This window comes from Kryptolebias marmoratus, linkage group LG21 (genome assembly GCF_001649575.2).
Source record: "Kryptolebias marmoratus isolate JLee-2015 linkage group LG21, ASM164957v2, whole genome shotgun sequence".
NCBI lineage: Eukaryota > Metazoa > Chordata > Actinopteri > Cyprinodontiformes > Rivulidae > Kryptolebias > Kryptolebias marmoratus.
Window position 1 is genome coordinate 22,855,331 of NC_051450.1, and position 24,803 is coordinate 22,880,133.

General features: G+C 43.2%; 3 protein-coding genes across 4 annotated transcripts in view; 2 read left to right on the forward strand and 1 right to left on the reverse strand.

Annotated features, from left to right (window-relative positions):
- LOC108250946 (melanoma receptor tyrosine-protein kinase) overlaps positions 1–12,373 on the forward strand; it is a 41,365-nt gene extending 28,992 nt beyond the window's left edge. Inside the window, exons 4-27 of the mRNA XM_037973135.1 lie at positions 856–990; positions 1,085–1,153; positions 1,311–1,429; positions 1,595–1,736; positions 1,928–2,041; positions 2,122–2,248; positions 2,591–2,664; positions 2,774–2,867; positions 3,121–3,308; positions 3,392–3,524; positions 4,161–4,251; positions 4,795–4,952; positions 5,046–5,078; positions 5,944–6,088; positions 6,220–6,339; positions 6,415–6,513; positions 6,611–6,796; positions 7,652–7,807; positions 7,952–8,027; positions 8,119–8,265; positions 8,407–8,504; positions 8,940–9,080; positions 9,285–9,378; positions 10,012–12,373. Coding sequence (XP_037829063.1) covers positions 856–990; positions 1,085–1,153; positions 1,311–1,429; positions 1,595–1,736; positions 1,928–2,041; positions 2,122–2,248; positions 2,591–2,664; positions 2,774–2,867; positions 3,121–3,308; positions 3,392–3,524; positions 4,161–4,251; positions 4,795–4,952; positions 5,046–5,078; positions 5,944–6,088; positions 6,220–6,339; positions 6,415–6,513; positions 6,611–6,796; positions 7,652–7,807; positions 7,952–8,027; positions 8,119–8,265; positions 8,407–8,504; positions 8,940–9,080; positions 9,285–9,378; positions 10,012–10,358 — 3,086 coding nt within the window. The 3' untranslated portion in view covers positions 10,359–12,373. The remainder of the gene's footprint in view (positions 1–855; positions 991–1,084; positions 1,154–1,310; positions 1,430–1,594; positions 1,737–1,927; positions 2,042–2,121; positions 2,249–2,590; positions 2,665–2,773; positions 2,868–3,120; positions 3,309–3,391; positions 3,525–4,160; positions 4,252–4,794; positions 4,953–5,045; positions 5,079–5,943; positions 6,089–6,219; positions 6,340–6,414; positions 6,514–6,610; positions 6,797–7,651; positions 7,808–7,951; positions 8,028–8,118; positions 8,266–8,406; positions 8,505–8,939; positions 9,081–9,284; positions 9,379–10,011) is intronic.
- Positions 12,374–13,534: 1,161 nt separating this feature from the next.
- On the forward strand, positions 13,535–18,864 carry LOC108250944 (beta-1,4-galactosyltransferase 2-like). The gene is made up of 2 exons (XM_025002787.2): positions 13,535–13,922; positions 15,395–18,864. The coding sequence occupies exons 1-2, from the start codon at positions 13,563–13,565 to the stop codon at positions 16,061–16,063; spliced, it is 1,029 nt and encodes a 342-aa protein (XP_024858555.1). The 5' UTR covers positions 13,535–13,562; the 3' UTR covers positions 16,064–18,864.
- Positions 18,849–24,587, reverse strand: ssr1 (signal sequence receptor, alpha). Of its 2 annotated transcripts, XM_017441055.3 has the most exons (10): positions 24,434–24,587; positions 22,554–22,687; positions 22,378–22,471; positions 22,194–22,297; positions 21,960–22,118; positions 21,795–21,871; positions 21,635–21,713; positions 20,852–20,945; positions 20,576–20,590; positions 18,849–19,554 (listed from the first exon to the last, which is right to left on the reverse strand). In XM_017441055.3, exons 1-10 carry the CDS (start codon positions 24,501–24,503, stop codon positions 19,487–19,489), a joined length of 894 nt encoding a protein of 297 aa, XP_017296544.1. In that variant the 5' UTR covers positions 24,504–24,587; the 3' UTR covers positions 18,849–19,486. The 2 variants fall into 2 exon arrangements, with proteins under 2 accessions (XP_017296544.1, XP_017296545.1); XM_017441056.3 differs by lacking the exon at positions 20,576–20,590 and having other exon boundaries at positions 24,434–24,586.
- Positions 24,588–24,803: the final 216 nt, after the last annotated feature.

The window sequence follows — 24,803 nt, forward strand, 5'->3', positions numbered from 1 at the left end:
CACACACACACACACACACACACACACACACTCACACACACACACACACACACACAGAGCTGGTGAGCAGTTCAGGGGCCCTCAGAGAAAGTTTAGAGCTCCAAACAGGACTGTCTTTCACTGCTTGCTGAAAACTGAACACCATGATGTCCACGGAGACATTTTGTCCTCGTCAAACGATGTCTGCTACCAGATTTTGGACAGAGATATGAATGTAAAATGGTGACAGATATGCTGCAGTTTGAGGAGAGCATGAGGAAACTTTAAAGCTACTTCTTCACGTGTCAGTGTTTTGTTTTTCATGTTCGTGTTAGTTTCTCCTTTCTTATCTGGATCCGAGTCGGTGATGGTTGTTTTCTGCTACCTGTGGCTGAGGAGTGGCAGCCGCGGTTTAAGGAACATGGCTGCGAGCCCAGAGGGGTGGAGCTAGTTTCTTCTTCAAAACTCTTCTTTCAACAGCAGATTGAAAGCTGGCACCAGGAACTACTCCGCTCCCTGGCAATGACGTAGAATCTGCTTAAATACATTTTTAATTTATCTTTGTGATCTCTCTGCGGTGATGATGATGATGATGATGATGATGATGATGGTCTGACTGGTTCTGTGGATCTTGTTGGACAATGTTCATCTCCAGTATATAAACCTGGGGGGATCCTGTGCTCCTCATGTTCTTCCTACCTTCTGTCTGATTCATAGCCAGAAAAACCAAACAAACGAACAAACGCTGAGCCTCCACCACTGCCGTAGCTCAGGTTGGACTCAACCAAAGCTTCAGGAGGGGAGGGGGCGCACTGGTCTGTATAAATGGGCTTATTGACTTCACATGGTGATGTATTTTGTTGTATTTCCTCTCAGAGATTTTAAGCGGAGGAGTGAAGGTGATCCGTAATCCTCTGCTGTGTAACTTGGGAACCATCCAGTGGTTGGACATCGTGGACAAAACGAAGAATTTCACCATGCAGGTGGAGATGGACACCGTCCCAAAGAAATGTATGAAAAGCAGCAGAGATGATCCTTTTCTTTTCTTCTAATTCAGCTTCATAGTGAAACTAACTGCACAACATGTCTGTGTTTGTGTTTTTAGGTGAGAAGTGTGACTCTGGGTGTTTTAACGGTTCATGTTGGGCCGCCGGACCGCAGCACTGCCAGAAATGTAAACTTCTTAATCTTATTTGATTCTGTCTTTTAGCAGGATGTTTTCACTGATTTTGTTTGTTTGCACTTCATTGCTGTTTTATTTGACCGTGAATTTTGTTAGATAAACTTCTTTTCCAGAAATCTAACCCAGTTTCTCTCCCCGCCTGTGTTAGTCACCAAGCTGCTGTGTGCCGAGCAGTGCAACAGGAGATGTCATGGGCCCAAGCCTGGAGACTGCTGTAACGACCACTGTGCTGCAGGCTGCACCGGACCTCAAGCACACGAGTGTCTGGTCAGTGGCCTGAACTTAAAGGGACTTGTGTTAGAGTCGTTATGAGCAGTCAGTATTTTCCCTGCAGCAGCTGATCGGATCTGGGGTAAAGGGAGCCCAGTTTAAACCCCCCTCTGTCCTCCTCTGTCCCCCTCTGTCCTCCTCTGTCCTCCTCTTCCTCTGCAGGCCTGCAAGGATTTTAACGATGATGGAACTTGTAAGGACACCTGTCCTCCGCTGAAAATCTACAACAGCAAACTCGAGCAGGTTATCGACAACCCAAATGCCAAGTACAACTACGGAGCCATGTGTGTGAAAGCCTGCCCACGTAAGAATGATAAAATAATTCATTTAAAGACATCAGCGTTGACATCATGAACTCCTGCTGGCGCCCCCTGCAGGCCACAGCGTGTATGACATGTAAACACCTCCTGGTGAAATGGGAACGACCCTGTTGGGTTTTTGTGCCCTTCATCTTGTCTCCTGTAGCCTGAATGTTTGTGTTGGTTTTGTTTGCAGATAATTACGTGGTGACAGAGGGTTCGTGCGTCCGCTCCTGCAGAGCCGGATTACATGAGGTGAACGAGAACGGTGTCCAGCGCTGCAAACCGTGCGAAGGACCCTGTCCCAAAGGTAGAGACCCACACAAAAACACACAACAAGAAAGCTCAATCCCCAACAACAGGCCTGAGCAGGTCTCGTTCTTCCTGCAGCCTGTGACGGAATCGGGATCGGCTCTCTGACCAACGCCATGGCTGTCAACTCCTCCAACATCGACTCCTTCAAGGAGTGCACCAAGATCAACGGGAACATCATCTTCATCGAGTCCTCCTTCAATGGGTGAGAGGTTCTGACCCTCAGAGTTAAACTCAGCTGCAGCAGCTCTGGGATGGACCCGACCAATCAGGGCCTCCTTTGCAGTAACGAGAGCGCCACTCCGGTCCGTCATGGTGAAGAAGGAGCTGAACTGAAAGGCAAAGCTCTGGGTTTAATGCTCTGTCTGATCTGTACTCAGGAGGTTTGGATCAGGGCTGAACTTCTTACCTCTGCAAACTGACCACAGACAAGCAGCAGGAAATGAATGAATGTTTTAATAACCAGTTTGCTGTAAGCAGCTTCATCCAGTGTTTGGCTTTAACGTGAACATGTGAAAGTAAGGCTTGTTTTGATTGGCTGTTTTAGGGACCCACACTATCAAATCCCGCCCATGGACCCTGAGAAACTGGAGAACTTCAGGACAGTGAAGGAAATCACTGGTAGGCCTCTGATTTCTGGTGGTTTCACCATCAGGAGCTCAGCAGTTTGACACTAAATGAAGTTTTGTCTGTGGATGAAGTTTATGGAGTTGCTGTCTTCGTCCTGCAGGTTACCTGATGATCAGCTCCTGGCCTCAGAACAGGACGTCTCTGTCGGTGTTTGAAAACTTGGAAATGATCAGAGGAAGATCAAAAGTTCAAAAGTGAGTTTCTTTAACCTAAATATAATAGTCATCAGTGAGAAATCTACATAACCTGCAGGTTGATGCCTTCTTGTTAGCGCCACGACTTTAGCTTTTGTTTCTTTTGGGAATAGATCCGGTTTTACTAAGTTTCAGGGATTTTATGAAGTTATGAAGTTATGACTTGTCTTTGTAAAAGAACAAAGTTTTGGTGCCCTCTGGAGGCCGTTTGTTTGTTGCATATCTACATGTTGAAGACATGTTTCCCTCTCAGTCAGTACAGTTTGGTAATGGTGAATCTAAAGCACCTGCGGTGGCTCGGCCTGCGCTCTCTGAAGGAGGTGAGCGCTGGGAATGTGATGCTGAAGCTCAACTCAGACTTGTGCTACACGCAGACCGTGAACTGGTCCCTCCTCTTCAAATCTAAAGACCAGACCAACAAATCTGTGGGCAGCCAGTGCAGTGAGTCCTGAATGTTCAGTCCCCCCTGCCTCTGAGTTGGACACCGTCAGAGAATAAAACCTGATTTTCTCTGCGTCACACAGGTCAGCAGAATCAGACCTGTGACTACGAGTGTTCAAAGGATGGCTGCTGGGGCCCGGGGCCCACTATGTGCCTGTCCTGCCGACATTTTGACCGCAGGGGGCGCTGCGTCGCACAATGCAACCTGCTGCAGGGGTGAGCGACATGACTTCTAGGACATAAATGGTTTCACTTTATTTATTTGCTAATACTCTGAATGCTGTTTTCCTGGTTTTAGTTTCTTCTTTACTTTGTTCTGCATCTAATTACTTCATCATAGTTTCAACTATTTGAACTAATCAGGTATCAAAACCTTCGGCTCATTCAGGAGACGGGTGCTGTGACTTTTGGTATTTGTAACTTTCACACTTTTTATAATATTTAACTTTAAATAATCTATTTCATTCCACTGAAATTAATAGGGATCTTAAATTTGAACAAAATTCAGCTGTTAATGTTTTGTTGAGCTAATTTTTAATGTTTTATTTTTACCTGCTGTTTTGCTCATTTCAGCTGCTGTCTGGATTGTTTTAACTTCTTTTAAAACAATTTTTGCAGAAAATTCAAATTTTTTTAGTTTGTTATTTTTTCACGTTATATTTATTAATGAGCATGAGATTAAAAAAAGTATTGTTTACATATTTTATAATAAAATGAATGTTGTGTTGGACCATACTTGTGTTGGTTTATCGCAGTTATTTTTGTTATTATGCTGCATGTTAGGCGCAGGTTAGCCAGCAGGTGGCGCTGCAGAGAAAACCTGACTCCTGTTGTCTCGGTTTCTTCCCTCAGTGAACCCAGAGAGGTCGAGATTAACGGCCACTGCGTCGAGTGTCACTCGGAGTGTTTCACGATGAGCGGGGACTCAACCTGCCGGGGTCCGGTGAGTCCAGAAAAACTAGGAACTGTTTTCAAAATGTTCTAATTTTGTCTTTAAAATTAATAGTACTTTTAAAATATAATAGTATATAGTTGTTATTTCTTACTAAAAGAAGCATATTTAATAATACAACTAAAGTCTGTATCTGCTGAGTCACTGGTTGCCATGGTGATTCCCACCTTTTCTGGGGAGCAGAGGGGGAGGGGCAACACGCTGCACGCTGCATGAGACAAATAAAAACAGAAATAAGTAAACAAACAAACAGCTGCTGCACAAAAACTATAAGTCAGAGCAAAACAATCCTTGAGCGATGAGCGTCAGAAGGCTCATCTTTATTAACCTACAGTTTTACGTTGGCGATATGACAAATGAAAAAAGAGCTTCGAAGAGAGATTTAAGTGAGTTTTGATGTTTGCACTCTGCGTTCTGGGGAGATTTGAGAGAAAACCATCAGTATCCCTGCGAGACAATCAGGGTGAAAGAAGACTCAACTCAAATAAACAAAACCTGTTATTGTGTCTTTGTATGGATCCCTCCTGTGTCCAGGGTCCAGGCAATTGTTCCAAGTGTGCCCACTACAAAGATGGCCACTTGTGCGTGGCTCGCTGCCCTCATGGCGTCCTGGGAGACAAAAACACGCTGATCTGGAAATACCCGGATAAGTCGGCTCAGTGCCAGCTGTGCCACCCGAACTGCACACAAGGGTAAATGATCCTTCGGAGTACTTTTCATGGATTTTTCTATAATGTTGAGAAGAAAACAGGTTTAATTTATTCATTTTGTCACTTTATCTGCAGGTGTTCTGGTCCCGGATTGTCTGGATGCCCAGGGTAAAACCAGTTAAAGCCAACATCAGCTAAAAAATAATCATTTTATGGTTTGTTTCAGGAAAACTTGTGCACATCCGCCCCACAAAGTAGTTCCTCCTAATGACCAATGTGAATCACTTCATTACTTAGCTGGCATATTTTGTTTTGTTTTAACTATTTTTCGTGACTCGTTCTCAGTGTTTGACCTGAGAACGAGTCTGTCGGGCGGGACAGATCAGGAGATTTAACACGTCTCCATCAGACCACTGTTAATGAGACTAAAATTAGAAGCTCAGTGATCCGTCAGCAGCTGGAGCAGACAGACAGAGGACAGTTTCTGTCTGTAATCTTCAGATCAGCCTGGATCTGATTGGTCTGATTCTGTGGTTTCCTGCAGGTGAGGCTGCTGGAGCTCAGAGCTTCTGGGGTTTAATCAGCTCCAGGCTGCAGGTTTCAGCCCAGGATGGGCTGGAATCAAAGGGTTAATAAAGATTTATCTCTATGCCAGTTTGAGATTTTGTAGAATTTCTTCACAGAAGTTTTTCCACCACTTACCTTTGATAATCTCAAGTATTATTGCAGAAATATTACTTCAAATAAAAGGAGGAATCCAGTCCAGAAAGCCGTGTCCCTGTCTGTCTGTTAAATGTTACCGGGTGGAGGCGGAGGTGGAGGAGTCTGTTTCTCTGATTTAATCATCAGACCAGATTGTTTTCCTGAGACATAACCTCGAGATAATAGAGGCGTCAGCTTTGTGCATAAAAAATAATAAAATGAATATTAAGTGACAGAAGATGTAACTAATTGTAACATCTCTGTGGTTATCGGTTCAGGAAACAAACTCAGGAGCTGCTGCTGATCTTGTTCTGTTTTTGTGTCCTGACAGTGAAATGAAACACTCCACGCTGGCCGTCGCCGTGGTCGGCGGACTCCTGGTCGCCGTCATCCTGTTGTTGCTAATCTTGGTGTTGCTACGGCGCCGGCGAATCAAGAAGAAGAGGGATTTACGCCGCATACTGCAGGAGAAGGAGGTGGGACGTTATTGTTGTAACAAGTCTAGACTCAGAGTTATTCAGAACAGGAGAAACAGATGAAACCCCACCGAACTGAGGAGCTGATGGGAAAATAAACCCAATGTTTTGTTTGATTGGACGTACTGCAGCTGGAACCGTTGACCCCGAGCGGTCAGGCTCCCAACCAGGCTCATCTGTGGATCCTGAAGGAGACGGAGCTGAAGAAGGACAGGGTGCTTGGTTCTGGTGCCTTCGGGACCGTCCATAAGGTGGTAACATCTGCTCATGTTGATGCTCACCTCTTTAATGATGAAGGTGTATAATCTGATGTGGGTGTTCTGTAGGGTTTCTGGTACCCTGAGGGCGAGAGTGTGAGGATCGCTGTCGCCATCAAAGTTCTCAGAGAGGCCACATCACCCAAAGCCAACCAAGAAGTCCTGGACGTGAGTTTCTTCTCTGCTTCTCGTCTGACAGGAAGTTCCTGTCAGTGCGTAGTCCATGGTTGGTGTGTTTGTAACCTGGGCGTTTGTGTCCCTGCAGGAGGCGTACGTGATGGCGAGCGTGAACAATCCTCACGTGTGTCGCCTGTTGGGGATCTGCCTGGCGCCGTCCGTGCAGCTGGTCACTCAGCTGATGCCGTACGGCTGCTTGCTGGACTACGTTCGACAACACAAGGATCGTATTTGTGCTCAGTGGCTCCTCAACTGGTGTGTTCAGATCGCCAAGGTGAGCCGAGCACGACCGGGTTGTCTGATTGGACAGCCTCCCATGTCTGCACCTGAGGCATCTGCAGCTCTTTAAGCCTGCTGAGGCTCATTAACACGACCGCTGCAGGATATTACTCTGTGCCACGAAGCATCTTTAATCTCTTCAGTCTGTTTCATATCTCATTTGGATGTTTGAAGGCCGGGAAAATACAGAATAAGGTCACGAGTGAAATCTACAGTGATGGGAAACAGAAAGTTTCAGTTTTAGGGTTTTATTTAAAACAATCCGGTATTTAAAAAAGGTTTAAAGTTGTTCAACTCCTCAAGTGAACAGGAAGACACGATAGATTCCACCATGTTGGTATTTAGTCAACAAAAACCCAAAACAGAAAAAAGTTTGACATTTTGCTGCTCGGAAGCATCCGGGTGTGTTAATAAACTCCAGGGCGGAAAGACATCAGCAATGACCTCAGAGAATCAATCTGAGAAGGGTCAAAGGTCATCTGGAGTCCATCGTTCTACAGAGAGAAAGATTATTCACAAGAGGAAACATTTAAGACAGATTCACCCTGAAGGTCAGACCGTGCAATGAGCTCCATCTCAGACTCTCCAGGCCTCAGTCAGCAGGTCAAAGGTCAAATGTTAAAGCCTCTTCTCTCTAAAAAACAACATGGCACCTCGACTCAGGTTCATCTGAAGGAACCAGAAGACTTCTGGAGCAGAACCAGACCAGAGGACAGATGTTTACCCAGAATGCACTGCAGCTGTCAGCACGGTGGTGGAGGGCTGATGGTCTGGGCTCCTCTGTAGACCAGAGGATTCTGGAATAAAATGCATCAAATTTTGACTAACACCTGCGTGTGTTTGCCTGCAGGGGATGAACTACCTGGAGGAGCATCACCTGGTGCATCGAGACTTGGCAGCGAGGAACGTCCTGCTGAAAAATCCAAATCACGTCAAAATCGCTGACTTCGGTCTCGCCAAGCTTCTGACGGCTGATAAGAAAGAATATCACGCCAACGGAGAGAAAGTGAGCGTTGGAGGAAGTTTTAAATATACCTGACAGAAATAAGGAAATACCTGAATTTATTCATCTGCAGTCATTTGAATTCTCCTGAATGTGGGAGGAGCTTCTCTGACTGAAGTGTGGACGGTCCTCTGCTCCTCTCTGTAGGTCCCCATTAAGTGGATGGCTTTGGAGTCCATCGTTCAGTTTACCTTCACCCATCAGAGCGACGTCTGGAGCTACGGTGAGAAACCAGATGTTTTTCCGTTTCGGGGGGACTCTGTCTGTCTCTGCTGCACACGTGACTTCACATTTAAGTGTTGATGCTTCTGCAGGTGTGACCGTTTGGGAGCTGATGACGTTCGGCTCCAAACCGTACGACGGCATCCCGGCCACCAAGATCGCCTCGATGCTGGAGAACGGGGACCGGCTGCCTCAGCCCCCCAACTGCACCATCGAAGTCTACATGATCATGGTGAAATGTAAGAAGAACATGGTATCAGACTATAAATCACTGCTCAGTCGGGTCTGACGTTATAAACATGTTTCCTCTAAACCTCCTCGAGTTAAAGTCTGAACGCTTCTCTCTGCGTGACTTCTGATGACTTCCTGTTTCCCTGCAGGTTGGATGATCAAACCGTCCAGTCGCCCCCGGTTCCGAGAGCTGGTCGCAGAGTTCTCCCAAATGGCCCGCGACCCGTCCAGATACCTGGTCATACAGGTACGCCACGCTCAGGAACTCTGGAGCTGGCTGTCGTTTATTTATTTATTTTTTACAAATAATACCAATCAGAGGTTTAACAGTAAAGGTGTTTTTACTGCTAATACACAGCACAGCAAATAAACATTTAAAAGAATTTTAAAATAAATATATAAAAGAGCATTCTTGCTTAAAACAAACAAAAGAAAACAACTAAACTTTAGGCTGCAGTGGCTGTAGCAGCTGCTGCCGCATCTTTATTTTCCAGCTCTGTAATCCGTTAAGTCCGGTGTGGGATGTAAACCACAAACGGTTAGTAATCGGATATGAGGGTTTGCACAGAAGTAAAAACAAATGGCGAACGCTACGTTTAGTTTAGTTTGATTTAACAGACAGAAACTGTCCCAGAAGCAGGGAGAAGAAGAAGAACGTGAACATGTGTGATGTGTTCCTCAGGGAGACCTCCCGAGTCCGTCGGACAGCAGGTTCTACTCCCGCATGCTCAGCTCGGACTACAGCGAGAACCTCATCGACCCCGATGGTCTGCTGCCATACACAGACCAGCGTAACCACGGCGACCAGCCCTGCAGCGCGCCGGTAAGACCCACCTGTCCACAGCCGGGAACAACGGCAACAAAAACTGTAATATCTGCTTATTACTAATCATTCATCCAGAGAATAAGACATAAATTACTGCCTGCTGCGGTGCCAACTCCGGCCACAAGGGGGCAGAAGAACACCTTACAACGAATGAATGAATTAAATTACATCTGAGGTGAATTCTGCTCTGGTTTCTGTCAGATCGGCCTTCCAGTCAGAGAGAACAGCATCGCCCTCCGATACATCGCCGATCCCACCCACAACACGCCGGATAAATACGACTTCCCCGACCACGGTACGTCCTTCCAACCGCCATGTTCACCGCGAGATTCAAACCATGAACTCTGAAAGAGCAAAATAAGTTTCACGTTTAAAGAGAAATAAAGCAATAAGCTGCAGCCTGAAGTCTTTAAAAACTAAAACAACCTTCGTGAAAATAATCCGCTAAAACGTTTTAATAAAAGTAGTTTTTATTTTATGTTCTACATTCTTATTAGAAACCAGCTGCTTGTTTCTTAAAATCTATAAAAGTCCTGTTTTTACAGCATTTTGACTTAAATATGTTGAAGAAAGTTACTTTTCTGTCCGACTGCAGGCCAACAAACCTTGAGTTCACATTTCACCTGATTTTAAACCATTTTAGTGAAAACTTGATTCTGGTTCTGAAATCACAGGAAGTCCAACCTGTTTGACTCGTTCTGCTGCTCCAACTTCGTGCATGTTGGACGAATAAACAGCTCAAAGCAGTGTTTCCTGTTCTAAATGTAGAAATAAAAAGGACTCTGGTTCCTGCTGTTTTTAGAGCCCCCTCAGAGGGTCTGAAAGGCCACATGTGGCTCCAGGGCCACAGTTTGCAGAACACTCTGGCGGGTGATATGCATTCCTCAGGAAAAGTTTTCTCATCAGATTATTCTCCTGCTTCTTCCAGACTACATGAACCAGAGTGAAACCCGGCGCAGCAGCAAACTGTCCGAGGTTTTGAATCCTCACTACGAGGACCTGGACCTGGACCTGGACCTGGACCTGGACCAGGACCAGGGCTGGGGGACCACGTCGCTCTCCTCCCTACAGGGCGACCTGAGGCTCTTCGAACCCGGATACTCAAACAAGGCCCAGAGCTCGCTCCCGGGCTACGACGTCATCGACAACCCGGACTACAAGGCCAACTTCCTGCCGCTGACGGAGGCTTTAAACGGGGACAGCGAGTTCCTGCCGGCGGCTGAGAACCTGGAGTACCTGGGTCTAGGTGCTGCGCTGCACGCACCTGTCCGCTAGGGGGCAGCATAGTCCGGAGCTGCTCAGAAAAACTGTCCGTTTGGAACAGAACCCTGACTGAAGCGTTCTAAGTCCCGTTGGATTCGAACCTGCTGCAGGAACTTATTAAAGTCTAAAACTGGAACAGATTTCATGAAACGGGGAGCTGCTTTAACTCGTGGGTCTGGACCCGGCAGGAGGACGGCTCATTTATTCCTTCTTTATTCTGTTTTAATTCTCGTTTCTCTGAACTCAACCCGGCAAACATCTGGACTTTAAGAACTTAGTTTAAACTCGTTCTAACCTCGGTCTGTTCTCATCAGGAGCCAGAACTGAAACACAAAAAAACAAGGGGTTTTCTTATTATTATTTTTGTCTAAAAACACAAAAAGCTTTGTTTGAAATATGAGCTTTTCATTCATTGAAAATGAATCAGAAGATTACTGAAAATTAATTTTTCTAAGATGATGTCTGCGAGCCTCAAGAAGCTCAAAAAGAAACCAGCAATCAGGACTTTCGGACATTTTAAGTTAATTTAATAATATCTAAAATTAGAAAGCAGTTCTTGTTTGAACAGATAATCTGAACAGGAGCTGTATTCTTTGAAAAATTTTAGAAAACTGAAATAATTCCTGTGGTGCAGAGTTTAAATCGTCCAGCAGGGGGCAGCATTCAGCAGCTTTAACAACTGGCTCCCCCTGCTGGTGAAAATCTGGTACTGCAGCTCGAAAACGCAGCTCCCACACCTTTCATTCAGTAAAAACATTAAACTTCTTTAAGATTTAACCTTAAAACTCCTTCAGTTCAGGAAAAAACACGGAAACCTTTAAGCTCCTTGTTGTGAAACTGAGCTTCAGTTCAAAGAGTCCAACTGAAGATGAGTCAACATGAACCTTCACCGATGAAGAACGACACACAAAACTCTCAACAAAACCTTCATTTCAGTCCGAACCGGTCTGTCTCACGAGTAAAACCTTCTGTTTGACTTGAAATACTGACTCTTTGTCTGTGTGTAGCAGAAATGTAAAAAGTTTGATGTTTTTCTCTTTTACTTGACAAGAATGAGCCAAACACTGACGTCTGGTGACAGTTTGTGGAAATGTACAGAAGCTGAGAGACCGTCTTTGTCTGCTGGTTGTTTCTGTTTATTTCATTATTTATCTGGATATTTATACGAATGTACTGGAGGTCTTTGCTCTGATGGAAACTCTAACGTGTTTCGGAACAATAATCAGTGAAGACAAGGTCCAAATTTACTGCAAAATATAAACAATTTACCCAAATAACATGAAAAAACCCTGATGTTTACACCTGAACCAGCACAAAACAGGTTATTTTAATATTTAAATGTTTCATTAAAAGGTCAACTGTTTCTTAGGAACACTTTTTACTTGTCTTTTGTTTCACTGCACTAAATGTTTGATAGTTTTTGGAAGTTAAAACACTGTGTCATTAAATTTGGCTTCATTTTAATTTAATAAACTGAACTTCAGCAGAGTAACCCTGATGTGGATCTGATGAGGCTGTGAACGTTTATAAAACAAGATTTGTGCGAACTGCTGTGAAATATTTGCAGCTGGACTTGTTTAAAGACGAAGGTGATCTACTTTAGTCCCGATCCTGTTCAGACTAGCCATCAGCTCATCACTCTGGTCCAAACTAAACTTTCTCTCCAAACTGAGGTTCTTTAAAAATCAAAAAACTGTTTTTTGTTTTTTTTTATCCCACCAAAGATAAGCTCATAATGTCTGAACTTCAGGGGGTTTCAGGCAGTTTCAGGGTGGATCATGGGGGATCAGGGCGGGTTCGGGGGGTCACCTGGCCTCAGACGGTCGACCCGTTTCAATCTGTTGACTGACTTCAGTCCTGGTTCTTGTGGTTCTTTTAAGTGACGCAGTTTTTATGTTGACTTTGGTTCTATTATTCTTTTGTGTTCTTGTGTTTTATTAAAGTTGATCTTGTTGAGTTATTAACTTGACCTTTAACCTGTAAAACACTTTGATTTTAAATGTGCTAAATAAATAACTTTGACTGGACTTGATAAAAAAGTGATTAATAAGGTTTTCTCTGTCTTTATTTATCTGATGTAGTGTAAGCCTTCATGTTTTTAACCTGTTCAGATCAGATGAAGATATTACTGGATCTTCTGAGGCTGCTATTAGCGGTAGGATTAACAACCATCGAGACAAAGACGGTTTAATTAATGAGTAACCTGTCGCCGTCGTTTGTTTATTATAGTTCCCTTTTTCAGGCTGTTCTCATTTTTATCAAAAACAAACAGAGTTTTTTGAGTAAACCACATCAGTTGTGGGTTTATGGCTCCTCTCGTTCCTCTCAGCTGCTGATGTTTTTTTAAAGGTTTTAATCTTTTCTGTGGCCTCATGGACTCTCCTGGTCCCTCTCAGTGATGGTTTAATCTAAACGGACCAAACCATCATCCTCACGTCCTTCTGACAACATCATGATAAGACCCAGAAATCAGGAGCTCCAAGGACCAAACGTTCTTAAAACTCAGTTTTCATCCAAAACTCTTCTCTCAGTTAAACTCAGATCCAAAGCAAACATCAAGAGGTTTTAAAGTCCTGAATGTTCATACTTCTGATTAATTATAATGTGTTCGCTGTAACCAGGATTATTCTCATGGTCTTATTTTAAACACAGATAATGATAATAATGATAGATGTTGCCTCAAGCCTCAGATTTAAACACAATGAAACCAGTGATCAGCAGAACTCCAACTCAGTTTATCATCATCATCATGGTTGCTTGTTTCACCCCTAAAACCGCCACAAAAAACTGATCTTTGCTCAAAACTTTGGCATTACCAATGGGTCTAACCAACCTTGTCTGTTTGTTGGCAACATAACTCATGAACCACTTTAATGAAACTCTCATTAAACAAACATCGGATGCACTTTGGAGTCAACTGATTCAAGATGGCCTCCACAGCAAACCAACCTTAGCAAACATAAAAAATGACAGATTCTGAGCACCAACAGATCATGTAACATCTGTAGTTTTATTACACCCAGTAAGATCTGGAGTAACCACAGGTGTCAGGCCACGCCTGCTTTATAAACTCAACAGGGTCATGTCTCAAAGCTAAATAAAAAGAGGCTTCATTTCCTGTTTCAGTTATCTGACTTCATGTGGGAACACAGGCAGTAAAGCTGCAAACAAAACTAACCTGCCAGGGACACACTGCTCTGCCTCAGGGGTGACAAAATGCAGAGAAAGGTCTTCAAGTTCCTGGCTTTTCATTCTGTCCTCAGTCTGATATGCTTCGCAGTATTTTTATTCTACAACAAAAACAGCTCTTCAGGATGCCAGACGGAGGGAAATAAAAAAAGCCAACTTCCTGGGAACACGACAGAACCTCTTCAGACCACCAGAACCGCAGAGGTCCACCAGAATTCAACAGCTGGAACCTTGGGGCCGTGTCCCGACACCCCTCCAGACCTGGTGGGTCCGCTTCACGTGGAGTTTGACACCAAACGGACTCTGGACAGAGTCAGGGAGCAGGTGGGGTCTTTCCTGCAGCTGGGAGGACGGTTCAAACCACCAAACTGTGTCTCCAAACAGAAGGTAACATGTTTAGTAACCAATGCAAACTTCTACAGTTACATCTTTAAGTCTAACATAACAAACAAGCGATATAAGATTTCAAAATTAAATTTAAAAATGCCTTACTTTAATAACTAAGTTTGAAGAAATCTGCAATTAAAGATATTAATTATCTTACTGCAAGGTAGTAAGTTTATGTCCTTGTTTTGTCTTATTTGTTTTAACCCACCTCATTAAGCATTTTAATAAAACAAACAAACAAAGAGATTGGCCCTGCTGGTCACCTGGACTCAAGCTACAACTTTTATGTCTTATTTATTTATGGTTTTTAATGTTTTTGGCAATTTGTCCTGTTTTTCGTTGGATAATAAGTGAGCTGGATATTTTTAATGGCAACAGTTGCTCAAGTACGACCTCCTTGTTTCTTCTGGCACTGATTGTGGTTAACACCAGCATACAGAGTGTTATTGTCATCCAGTTGGAAGGTAATAAAATGGTGAATTATCCGTTCAAGGTCCTTAAAACATAAAAAACATTTCACTTTTATATGAGAGCCTCAGTTTAACCCTCCTGAAGACCTTGTAACTTCAAGTGCCTTTCACACAAAGGCCATGGGAGAGTTAAAACAGGATGTCTGTACTACAGCATTAATTTGCTTTTTAAGGTTAAAATTTGAATCAAATATCAAATCCAAATTTTTTACGTGGTATTTTACAAATGGCTCCAAGCTGCCCAGATCTGCAGGACAAGTGCTGCAAAGATAAAAAGTTTAATTTTACTTTCATTGAAGTTTAGGAAGTTTGAAGCCAAGGTTCTACCTCAGTGAGGCAGTAAAGCAGAGGTCTCAATGAAAAGAATGATTGAGCTTCAACTGTAGGAAGATCTGTCAACAAAGGAATGAAAAGAGATGTTAAATTTTCTAAAGATGGAGACTAAGGGGAGCATGTAGATGGAAAATAAAATGGATCCAAGAATACATCCTTGAGGAACTCCACATGGGGAGGGCAGTGCAGGAAACAGATTCTCTGAAGCTTATAGAGAAGCTCCTGTCAGACAGGTAAGATCTTAACCAGTCTGAAGCAGAACCTTTGAGACCGCAGAGCTCCAGGTGGGACATCAGAGGTCAGCTGGGTCACAGACTGAAAGCAAAAAGCTGTGGGAGGCCAAAAAGGACAAACCGCCACAAACAATTAAGAAGCTTTTCTCACCCCATGCTCATTTTGATGACGTCTGATGACTTGCTGATGCCTAAATCCAGTGACAGAGTGAGGTTTTCAGCCCAAGCAGAGCTTCACTATCAGCTGCTGTGGGACGAGTGTTTTAAAGGATGAAGAGAAGTAAATGAACAGAATTATGTCATAGCTTTTCTTTCTCTTAAAGTTGCTATAAGATGGAGCACAGAGCATATTTTAAACATGAGTGAAGTTTTGATATTTTTGTTTGGTCTGACTACTGACTTTGCATTTTAAAGTGTAATGTGTTTTTATTGTTAGGTGGCGATCATCATCCCGTTCAGAAATCGATATGAGCACCTGAGCCACTGGCTTTATTACCTCCATCCCATCCTGATGCGACAACAGGTGGACTACGGCGTGTACGTCATCAACCAGGATGGAGAGGGACTGTTCAACAAGGCTAAACTGATGAATGCAGGTCACGTTGAAGCTCTGAAGGAATACGATTATGACTGCTTCGTCTTCGCTGACGTAGACATGATTCCCTTAGATGATCAGAACCTCTACAGATGCTTTGACAGCCCGAGACACTTAGCTGTTGCTGTGGACAAGTTTAACTTCCACTTACCTTACAACAACCTTTTCGGTGGGGTCATCTCGTTGTCCAAGGATCAGTTCTTGAAAGTCAACGGCTTCTCAAACACTTTCTGGGGCTGGGGAGGCGAGGACGACGATCTCTACAACCGAGTCATGATCCGTTTAAAGTCCATATCTCGACCAGACTCTATGATTGGACGGTACAAGATGATCAAGCATAACAGAGACTTGCACAACGAAGTTAATCCACAGAATCCATACAAGGTGCGAGAAACTATACATACTTTTAAAACAGATGGCCTTAATTCTCTCAAGTACACAGTCAAAGAGGTTAAGAAGGATCGACTGTTCACTTTTATCTCTGTGGATGTTCATGTTCCACCAGGCTGAATAAAACTGATTGATTATAAAAAACTACAGATCTAGACCAGTGGTCCTCAGTCCTGGTCCTGGAGGGTCTCTGCTTTGACACCTGATTTGAGTGAGTGACTAACAGGCTTCTGCAGAGCTTGAAGACCTGCTGAAGAGCAGGGAAACAACTAAAACATGCAGAATAGTGGCCCTGCAGGACCAGGATTGGACACCACTGATCCATAGATCTTCAGTTAACGAGGATACATTACCATTTTAATTTTATATCTTAAAACAGGTTTGTGGCACTTCTAACTATTTTAACGGGTCGATGAATGTTCCTCAAATGAAAGTGCAAAGTGTGTTTCTATTGTTTTAGGAGATTTCATTATTCTCTAAAGTTTCTGGGCTACACCTGAGAATGGAAAAATATAAACTTATCACCAACTAATGGCCGGCCTCTCACCACGGCAGGTAATTCTATTTATAGATATTTTTCCTGTAGAAATAGATCGAGATTTATTTAATTCCTTCAAAAACGATGGTCACTTTGAGATCTGCTTCAACAAATTAGCTCAATTTTTGTCTTTTTATGTCACTTTTAGAAACCTTCTTCATCAAATTCCAGCTGTCATTCAGCTCTCAGCTTCATACTGTAGAAACTGTGATTTCTCCAGTTTTTCCAGGTGGTCTGACAGAAGGTCTGATGGTCCAGGTGGACCCAGGTCTGACAGAAGGTCTGATGGTCCAGGTGGACCGGGGTCTAATTTATGCTGTGAAGTCTTCTCAGAGTACAGGAAGTTAAAAACCACCAGATTATCCTCACCGGAGAGAAACCATGCCTCTGTGGCCAGTGTGGGAAAACATCCAGACAATTCACCACAGGGCTGAGACCACTCAGATGTGATCAGTGCAGGAAGACTTTTAGTCGCTTTGAACGACACCAACAGGTCCACAGCAGAGACACCGGTCCACTGCTGTCCCCATAGAAACCAACCGGTCCGTTTGGACCAGCTGTTATCATCTCTGTTTTTAAAAGTAAAAAGTCCTCCTCCTGCACTACTCACTTTTTAAACTTAACCTATGTTTTCATGTCATAATTATAAATTATATTTAATAATTATATGCACTAAAAATGAGTTTGTGTTTTAAAGATTATTTGTTTAGTTATTATAAGCATGATTTAAAAAGGCCAGAAGTAGTATAGATACAGCAGGTGTCTTTTAAAAAGATTATTTAGCTTTTTATTTAAAGTTGCTTAAAGTAGCAGTTAGGAGGAAAATGGAGCAAAGCCTGTCGGGACACATTTTGGAGGAAGAGCCAAACTTAACAGACCGATGGAAGCAGCACAGTTATTTAAGGAAAAAGATAAATTCAGAAACAATAAGTGTTGACTAAAAAGACTGTTAGTGAAGGATTTTCAGTCAAGCGTTTGGTTTTAGAGACTTCAGGTTCAACTCTGGGCTGAGATTCATTAAATCTTATTTATGACTAAATTTAGTTTGGATAGTCAGTCGGATTTTGTCAAAATTGTCAAAATGATCAAAAGAAACAGTGATGCCCAACTATTAAGTTTTTTATTTGTAATGTCACAGCTAAAATAAAATACTAAATTAAATTTATTACAACGCCATCTAGAGGCTAAACTGCAGTTTGCAGCAAACTTTATAACTCCAACCTGCTGGAGAATGACTTCACATTATTACCTTTAAAATATAGATTTTCTTACATTATGCAACTCGAGTTGAAATAAGGATTTCTGTTGGAAGAAAAACAGCAACAGTTCTAACAATTTCAAATTCATCAAAGTTTATTTTCCTGCATGTTTGAAAGCAAATTAAAAACTTGAATCATTGAACGGCAGCCCTCGACATTTTTATCAAAAACAAACAAACCAAAAGTATTCATCAGCTCCACTTCCTGTGGATGTGGGAGTGGTTTCAACAGCTTAAACTCTGCGTCAAAACACTTCGTTATACTCCACGCAACTCTGGGGGAAAAAAAAAATCATGAAGCTGGAGGCTACAGGAAGGCAACACCGCCCCCTGGTGGTGAATTAACAGGATGCAGCTGATGAAGGCTCCTGTTTAAGACCAACCTGTCACTTTAATTAGCTGCAGGATTTAATCTAAATTCAGCGTCCATCAGCCAGTATTTACACCAGTGCTTCAGCCGGTTAAACATCTTTACAAAACAAATGTTTTAGGAAATTATCTGATCAGATTTTAAACTCGCTGCTCGGAGAAAAAACAGAAGTAAACAAAAAGAGGAAATCAAACCCAAATGTTTCAGTTGGACGTCTAAAACTCTCCTAAACCACGAGAACTCATCCAGAAGCGTTATAATGATGAAGGGGTTAAAACGGCAGCTGGATGTTGATCCAGATGTGCACAGCTGGAGCAAACGGACACGGTTACATCAGGCTGCAGCCACTTTCAGTCTGATTGATCCCATCACTCGTTTTATTTAAAATACAAGATTCAACGACAGTAAATGTGTTTTTCTGGACATTATTGTTAAATACTGTGATAAACCTGTTTGTTAAAGTCAGTCTTTTGATGCCGTTTGTGTCTGATGGGATATGAGGCATGTTTGTGCAGCCAAACGTCAGAAGAAACCAAACCAAACTTTTCCTTTCAGAATCTCAGCCGCCTTCCCAGAAATAAAGACGTGACGGTGAGGAAGTCCGTTAGTCTGTGATGGGGATGACTCTCAGCTACTACCACCTCACATCTCACGAGTTGTAGACATTTTCATTTCAAGGTTATTTCCCCTTTCAGTAAAACTTATTCTGAAGTCACGACAAAACATTCGGCTCTGGAAGTCGTTTTGATTCCTCTTTTAATCTCAAAAAAACCAAAACCAAGCGTTCTCCTCTGAGCGTACCAAACAGAAGACATAATCAGTGCTACAGACTAAGGCTTGCCCTCGAGGTCCTTAAAGTTTCACTTATGTAGTTTAACAGAAGGACGGCACCAAGTCATCAGGAAAAGAAGCAGAGTAATTAAGAGCGGAGACCAAAACGTAAAAATTAAAACCTTTAACTGCTTTTGTTACCGTTAAACTCCGGGTTTCCTGTTAAAGAAACCAGATCACTGAGTTCCTGCTTCAGATATAAAAAAACAAGCTTTAATTTCCTGTAAATGCATGAAAGTGTTGGAGCCCGACACCAGAGTGGGAGGTAATCAACAGAAACACAATCAATACTGTCTCACAAAAAGATCAGCAGGTTTTTATCTCACTAAGGCTTTAAAAACAACGAGAAGTTTCAGCCGATCGCTGCCCCTTCAGAAAACAAAAGAAAAGAGTCGAGTTGTGTTCGTGTTCAACAGTTTCTAAGTTAAGGTGGAACCAGCCGTCGCTGTGCTTGGCACCGCTCAAAGTTTCTCAGCAGACAGAGCGCGCTCAGTTTGAAGTTCCTCCCCCTGACGGGTGGTTCACCGCGGCGGCGCCGGGCGTCCGTCACTCGTCTGAGCCGGCCGAGCGCTTCTGGTTCCTTTTGCGAGGAGATCTTCTTGGAGATGCTTTGTCTGGAGAACAGAAAGGAGAAAAACTGAACCTCTGAAAGACGGAAAGGAAAACGATTTCCTCTGTGGACTTCAGGATTTCATTAACCTGAGGTCAAAGTTCAACATCTGAAGCTGGAACCAACTTCTTACTGCTTGGTTCTCAAGTCGTTGGAGATTAAATTAAAGACAAATTAAAAGAATCTTTTCAAAGAGAAATTCGATCCGAGCATCGTTTGTACAAACGAGTGTCTTAATCCAAACCAGTCCTGATTTCTGCAGACCTTTTTCAGCTGAATGTTTTGAATCATTAGATGCTTTCAGACCACAGACCGCTTCAGTCATTAAAACCATTTTCTTTGTTTCACTCAGTCCTTAAACCTCCAGCTGCTGCTTCAGACTCAGACCTTCATCCCTGAACAGGGACTCTCAGGTGATGGGAGAGGATCTGATTGGTCCACACAAACATTTATTAAACTGAAGACTTTTCTAGCACCAGAACTAGTAAAACCACACAAGCACAGCTAAGGGTGGTGTCTTCTGACTGTTGGAGAGGTCAGCGTGGACGTGACGTTCACCAACAACCTAGGATTTGAGTCTTTACTTTAGCGAAGTGATCACAGGAGCTGGAAGAGGGTTCAACCAGCTCGACCAATCACATCCTGAGAGTCGCTCCGAGGCTGAAGCACGAGCTGAAAAAGACCCGCAAATATCCACAGAACAAAATAACTGGACTGGTTTGAAGGACTGAGGAGCTCCTGCAGGTGGACCTTAGACCCGCCGGGTCCAAAAGTCCCACTGAGGCAACAAAAAGTCATTTCTGCAGTTCTGTGGACACACGGCACATCATGCTGAGGTCTGAGAACCAAACTATAATCATCTTAGTTGATCTGAAGGTTCTGGACTCCATGTTTTTGGTTTAGTTTGGGTCTAAGCAGATCAGAACATCTGCAGCATCAGATCATTCGTTTGTGGAAAAACTCAGCAACAAAGTCAGAAAGTTCAGATTCACACACAAACCAGGAGGACAAGAAGCAGACCTCACCTCTGCGGCTCTGCACTGAAGACGCAGGAAAACATGACAGCAAGGAAAAAACAGAAACAAGGTGAGTGCACAGTGAAGGTTAAAGGTCACTGAAACATGAAACAGGTGAGCAGGAAGAGGAAAAAAACGCTGGAAGGTTTAAAGTTTGCTTTTCCCTTCCAGGAATCTCCCCGGACAGAAAAAAATATTGACAGAAATCAGAAATCCGGGCGCTGTAAGACGTGAGCGTTTGTGTTGCAGTGGCAGAGCGGAAGTGTGCACGTGACGAGGACGTACTGATCTGGTTGAGCGTCTCCTGAGGGATCCAGCTCATGTCCACGTCGTTGTGGCTCGAAGTTCCCATTTCCACCTTTGGAGCCGGACGCCGCCTCTGCAGAGACAACTTCCTGTTAAACATCGGCCATCTTTAATTCTGCTGAGCTGTCAGGTCAAATCCAAGAAGCTGTTCCAACATCAGACTGTGCTGATTTTTATTATAATAATGATTAAAATAAAAGAAACAGGCGTTGAGTTGATTTTAAAGAAGTAAAAACAGGTTTTATGTCGGTCAGGTGGCAGCTGTCTGATGAGGTTTCATGTTTTTAATATTTTCAATAAAAATACAAATAGTTCCTTTCAGTTCACATTTCACAGCTAAATGATCCAAACTACAGCTGACGGTGGAAATAATCAGTCATACAGGTCGACTCATCTGATTCCTTCTTGTCTGAAGAAAACAAGCTAAAAGTCAACGAGGGTTTCTAATTTCACTGACTGCAGATCAGTTTAAAAACACTAAAGGTTCAGATTTACTCATAAAGTCCAGTTTTTCTTGTCAATTCTGATAAACTGATGTAAAGTTTAGTGAAGTTTTGTAACAGAAAGGAAACTTTCTCGTTGAGTTGCTCTGATAATCAGTTCATTCTGAGAGTAAATATCTAAAAACTAAGATGAACACAAAAACAAGAAAACTCTTCTTCAAACCTGACGCAACCAAAGACGCATCTATTTCATGTGTTCAGTTAATCGTGAATAATGTGTTTTATCTGATGAACTCTGTGATTCTTTCTTAGTTCCGACCTTTCTGGACTCCAGCAGCTGATGAAGGCCGACGATGACGAGCAGCCCGAGGCCCGAGAGGAAGACGTACAAGAAGATGCTGAGGAGGAGAAGAAGAAATGAGACGAACAGAAGCAGCAGAAGATTAACAGACAGAAGGTTTATGAGCTAAAATCTTCACGTTTCTCCGTCGAGTCCGTCCTCCTTCTCAGTGATAGTGACGGTCTGGTTGAACACGGCGTCCTGGAAAACGTTTCCCTGCAGGAAGAGGAACCAAACAGCACCAGGTTAGATGTTCCCCTCAGAACCGGACCCTGCAGGTTCAACGTGTGAGTTCGGTCCTCACGCTGCTGTCCTTGTAGTTCAGGTTGATGACGAGGCCGAACGGCCGGCCCCCCATCGGCTCGGCGGGGATGAACGAGTACTCGAAGGTGGCCTGTCTGCTGGGAGGAACCACCGTGCCAAGCTGCAGAGCGGTGAAGTTCTGGATGTAGAACTGGTAGTCCTGACGGGAAGAGCAGGTCAGAGGTCAGAGTCGGAAGGACTGATCGTCGGGTTCAGATGAGTTTTCCTTCCTTACCTGCGGGTAACGGAACGAAGCATCCAGAGACTCCACGACGAAGTTGTCCTCGCCCTTGTTGGTGAAGCCGAGCAGGAACTTCACAATGTTGTTGGCAGGAAAGTCTGAAAAGAAGCGAAGATGGAAAAATGTGAGTTTTATGGTTCAGCTGCTCAGGATTCATCAGAAACAAGCGGAACGTCACCTTCTCCTTTAACAAAGAGGATGGTGGTGTCAGCGTTCGGAGAAGCCTTCACTTCTCCCACCAATGCCTCCTCCTCTTCATCCTTCTCTTCCGTCTGAGAAAAAAACAAACTTTTAGCTCAAAGTTTATTTATTCCACATCCCCTTTAACCCAGACGAGCTCGCTCAGCCAATCACCAGTTCTGTGTTCTCATCGTCTTCCACTTCAACTTCATCATCCTCATCTTCAGCCGTCACATCGTCCACAACATCTTCATCCACAGCCTCGGCCTCCTCATCCTCAGTCAGATCCTGGGCGCTCACCGCCGGCCCTGAATCAAATCAAACGTTTTTACAGCGGTGTCGTCACAGCCGTTAAGAGAGACAGCAGGAGGGAGTAAAGGATCAAACAACAGTGGCTGAAAACTCGGGTTCGGTGTAAAAATATAAAATAGATGAATCATTAAAACAAGATTCTAAAATCTAAAGATTAATAAAACAAAGACATCAAACAGAAGAAGAAAAATAAATAGAGATGGAGGTGAAAAGGAAATAAAAATTATCGCTTCACTAAAAACAATATCCAATTACAAAATTAGTAAATAAAATAGTTTTAATTATAATTAAAACTAAAGACAAAATTAAGAAGACATGCTAAAAGTTGTGAACAGATAATTTAACTAAAGAGCCCGACTGAACAGGTGAGTTCTGAGTTAAAACATCAGCAGCTGATCTCAGGAAAGCAGGTCCCGGTCCTGTTCCTGGTTCTAACGTCAGGTCCAATCAGAAGACCGGTTCCAGAGGACCTGAGGGATCTGAAGGTAAAAGCAGGTCTGACAGAGGAGGGACTAAGACCAGAAACAGCCTTAAAAACTGATGAAAGAATCTTTAAATCGATTCTGAAACACAGGAAGCCGAGGCGGAGTTGATCCAGCCAGCAGGATCACCGGCGCCCCCCTGACTCCCATCAGCTCCTCTGGAGACACCTCTCATCCTTCACCTTCCCTGTTTAACTTCCTGCCTTCAAAGGTACCAGAACCTCCAGGCCGGTCCACCCATCAGCCTCACCCCCCCCCCCCNCGACTGTAACACAACACCAGACCCCTCAGGAGGCATTAAACAATAAACTACACCCACATTTATTACTTTATCCTTACATTTAGTAGGGATATATACTGTTGGTAGTTTATAACCCTGCTTTTTAATTATTAGAGCAGGTGTTTCACATTCCCATCCAGCTGTGATGCTGGAAGCTAAAAGGACTTCAGGTCTTTTCTTTTGAAAAGCTCTAAATTATTTTTAGAGTGTCAGATTTTTTTCTTTAAAATATGGACCAGGAGGCGGGGAAGCCCGTTTTTCCACACACTGTTTTCTTTTTACCAGACCTGGAAAACACAAAGTAAATCCCAAACTTTTCCATAAGTTGAAGGAACCTTATCAGACAGAATAAACTGTTAAACATTTAACAGACTATAATCTGTAAAAAGCTGCTTTAAACATCCTGTGATGCATCTACACAATCATTAATCCACAATAAATCCTCAATAATTGACCAGGATTTTAAATTTAAAGAATCCCTGATACTTTCCTCTTTGAGCCGTGCTGAAGCTAACCGAGCTAACTAACTTTTTCTACTTTTATCCAAGTTTTTGAAAGTTTGCACTGGTTGCTGCACGACCTGTCAGAACTACAACTTTTTGTAAAGAGCTTTAAGTAGTTTTGTGCAGAAATAACTCCTGAAAGCAAGATAGTGTCAAAACAAGTTTAGCTTCCAGGCTACCAGCTAGCAGGCTGTAAGGACACGTCAGTCTAAACAGGAAGAGAAACTGGGTTCATTTCAGCTCAAGAACACTAAATATAAAAAAAACTAAAATAACTCGTTAATCAAAACCTTAAGGCTAAGACGTCGGACTGTTTGGGTTTTATATTTACGCACTTGGTTTTAAAATAAAGGTTTGTTTTTAGTTGTCACATGTTTAAACTGAGCTCGGCCTTCTTCCCAGCAGCTTGTTAGCTCCGCTGCTAACGCTAACATGTTAGCTTCTAAAACGTCACGCGCGGCCATTTCGGTAACTTACCTTTCAGGAAAACGGTCGCCGGGAAGGCTAACAGGACGAGCAGCAGCAGTTTGGGCAGAAATTTTATCATTTTCAAGTCAAATCAGTGCTTTATCATTCAGTGAGCGACAGACAGCCTGGCTGTTTGCGCCTCAGTGCCACTTCCGGTACTTCTTCTTCTACTGCTTTGAAACGGCAGATTAGGGGCGTCAGTGGAGGGCTGCTGCCCCCTATGGCTGAGGTGATGAATAACAGCTCCGCTGTGCTGCCCTGTTGCTTTTAGGGACTTAATTTATCTTTTCTTTTAACTATATCCCCATTTTATAATTATCTCATTTAAAAGGTATAAATATTATTTAAAAAGAGACTTTCTTGTGGTTGAGAACATACA

Excerpts from the sequence above, each read along its gene's own strand:
- LOC108250944 (XM_025002787.2), top strand. The coding sequence starts at position 13,563 with ATGCAGAGAAAGGTCTTCAAGTTCCTGGCTTTTCATTCTGTCCTCAGT. Across the intron at positions 13,923-15,394 it reads ACTGTGTCTCCAAACAGAAG|GTGGCGATCATCATCCCGTT; the intron begins GTAACATGTTTA and ends TTTTATTGTTAG.
- ssr1 (XM_017441055.3), bottom strand. The coding sequence starts at position 24,503 with ATGATAAAATTTCTGCCCAAACTGCTGCTGCTCGTCCTGTTAGCCTTC. Across the intron at positions 22,472-22,553 it reads ACGATGAGAACACAGAACTG|ACGGAAGAGAAGGATGAAGA; the intron begins GTGATTGGCTGA and ends TTTTTTTCTCAG. Across the intron at positions 22,298-22,377 it reads CCTCTTTGTTAAAGGAGAAG|ACTTTCCTGCCAACAACATT; the intron begins GTGACGTTCCGC and ends GCTTCTTTTCAG.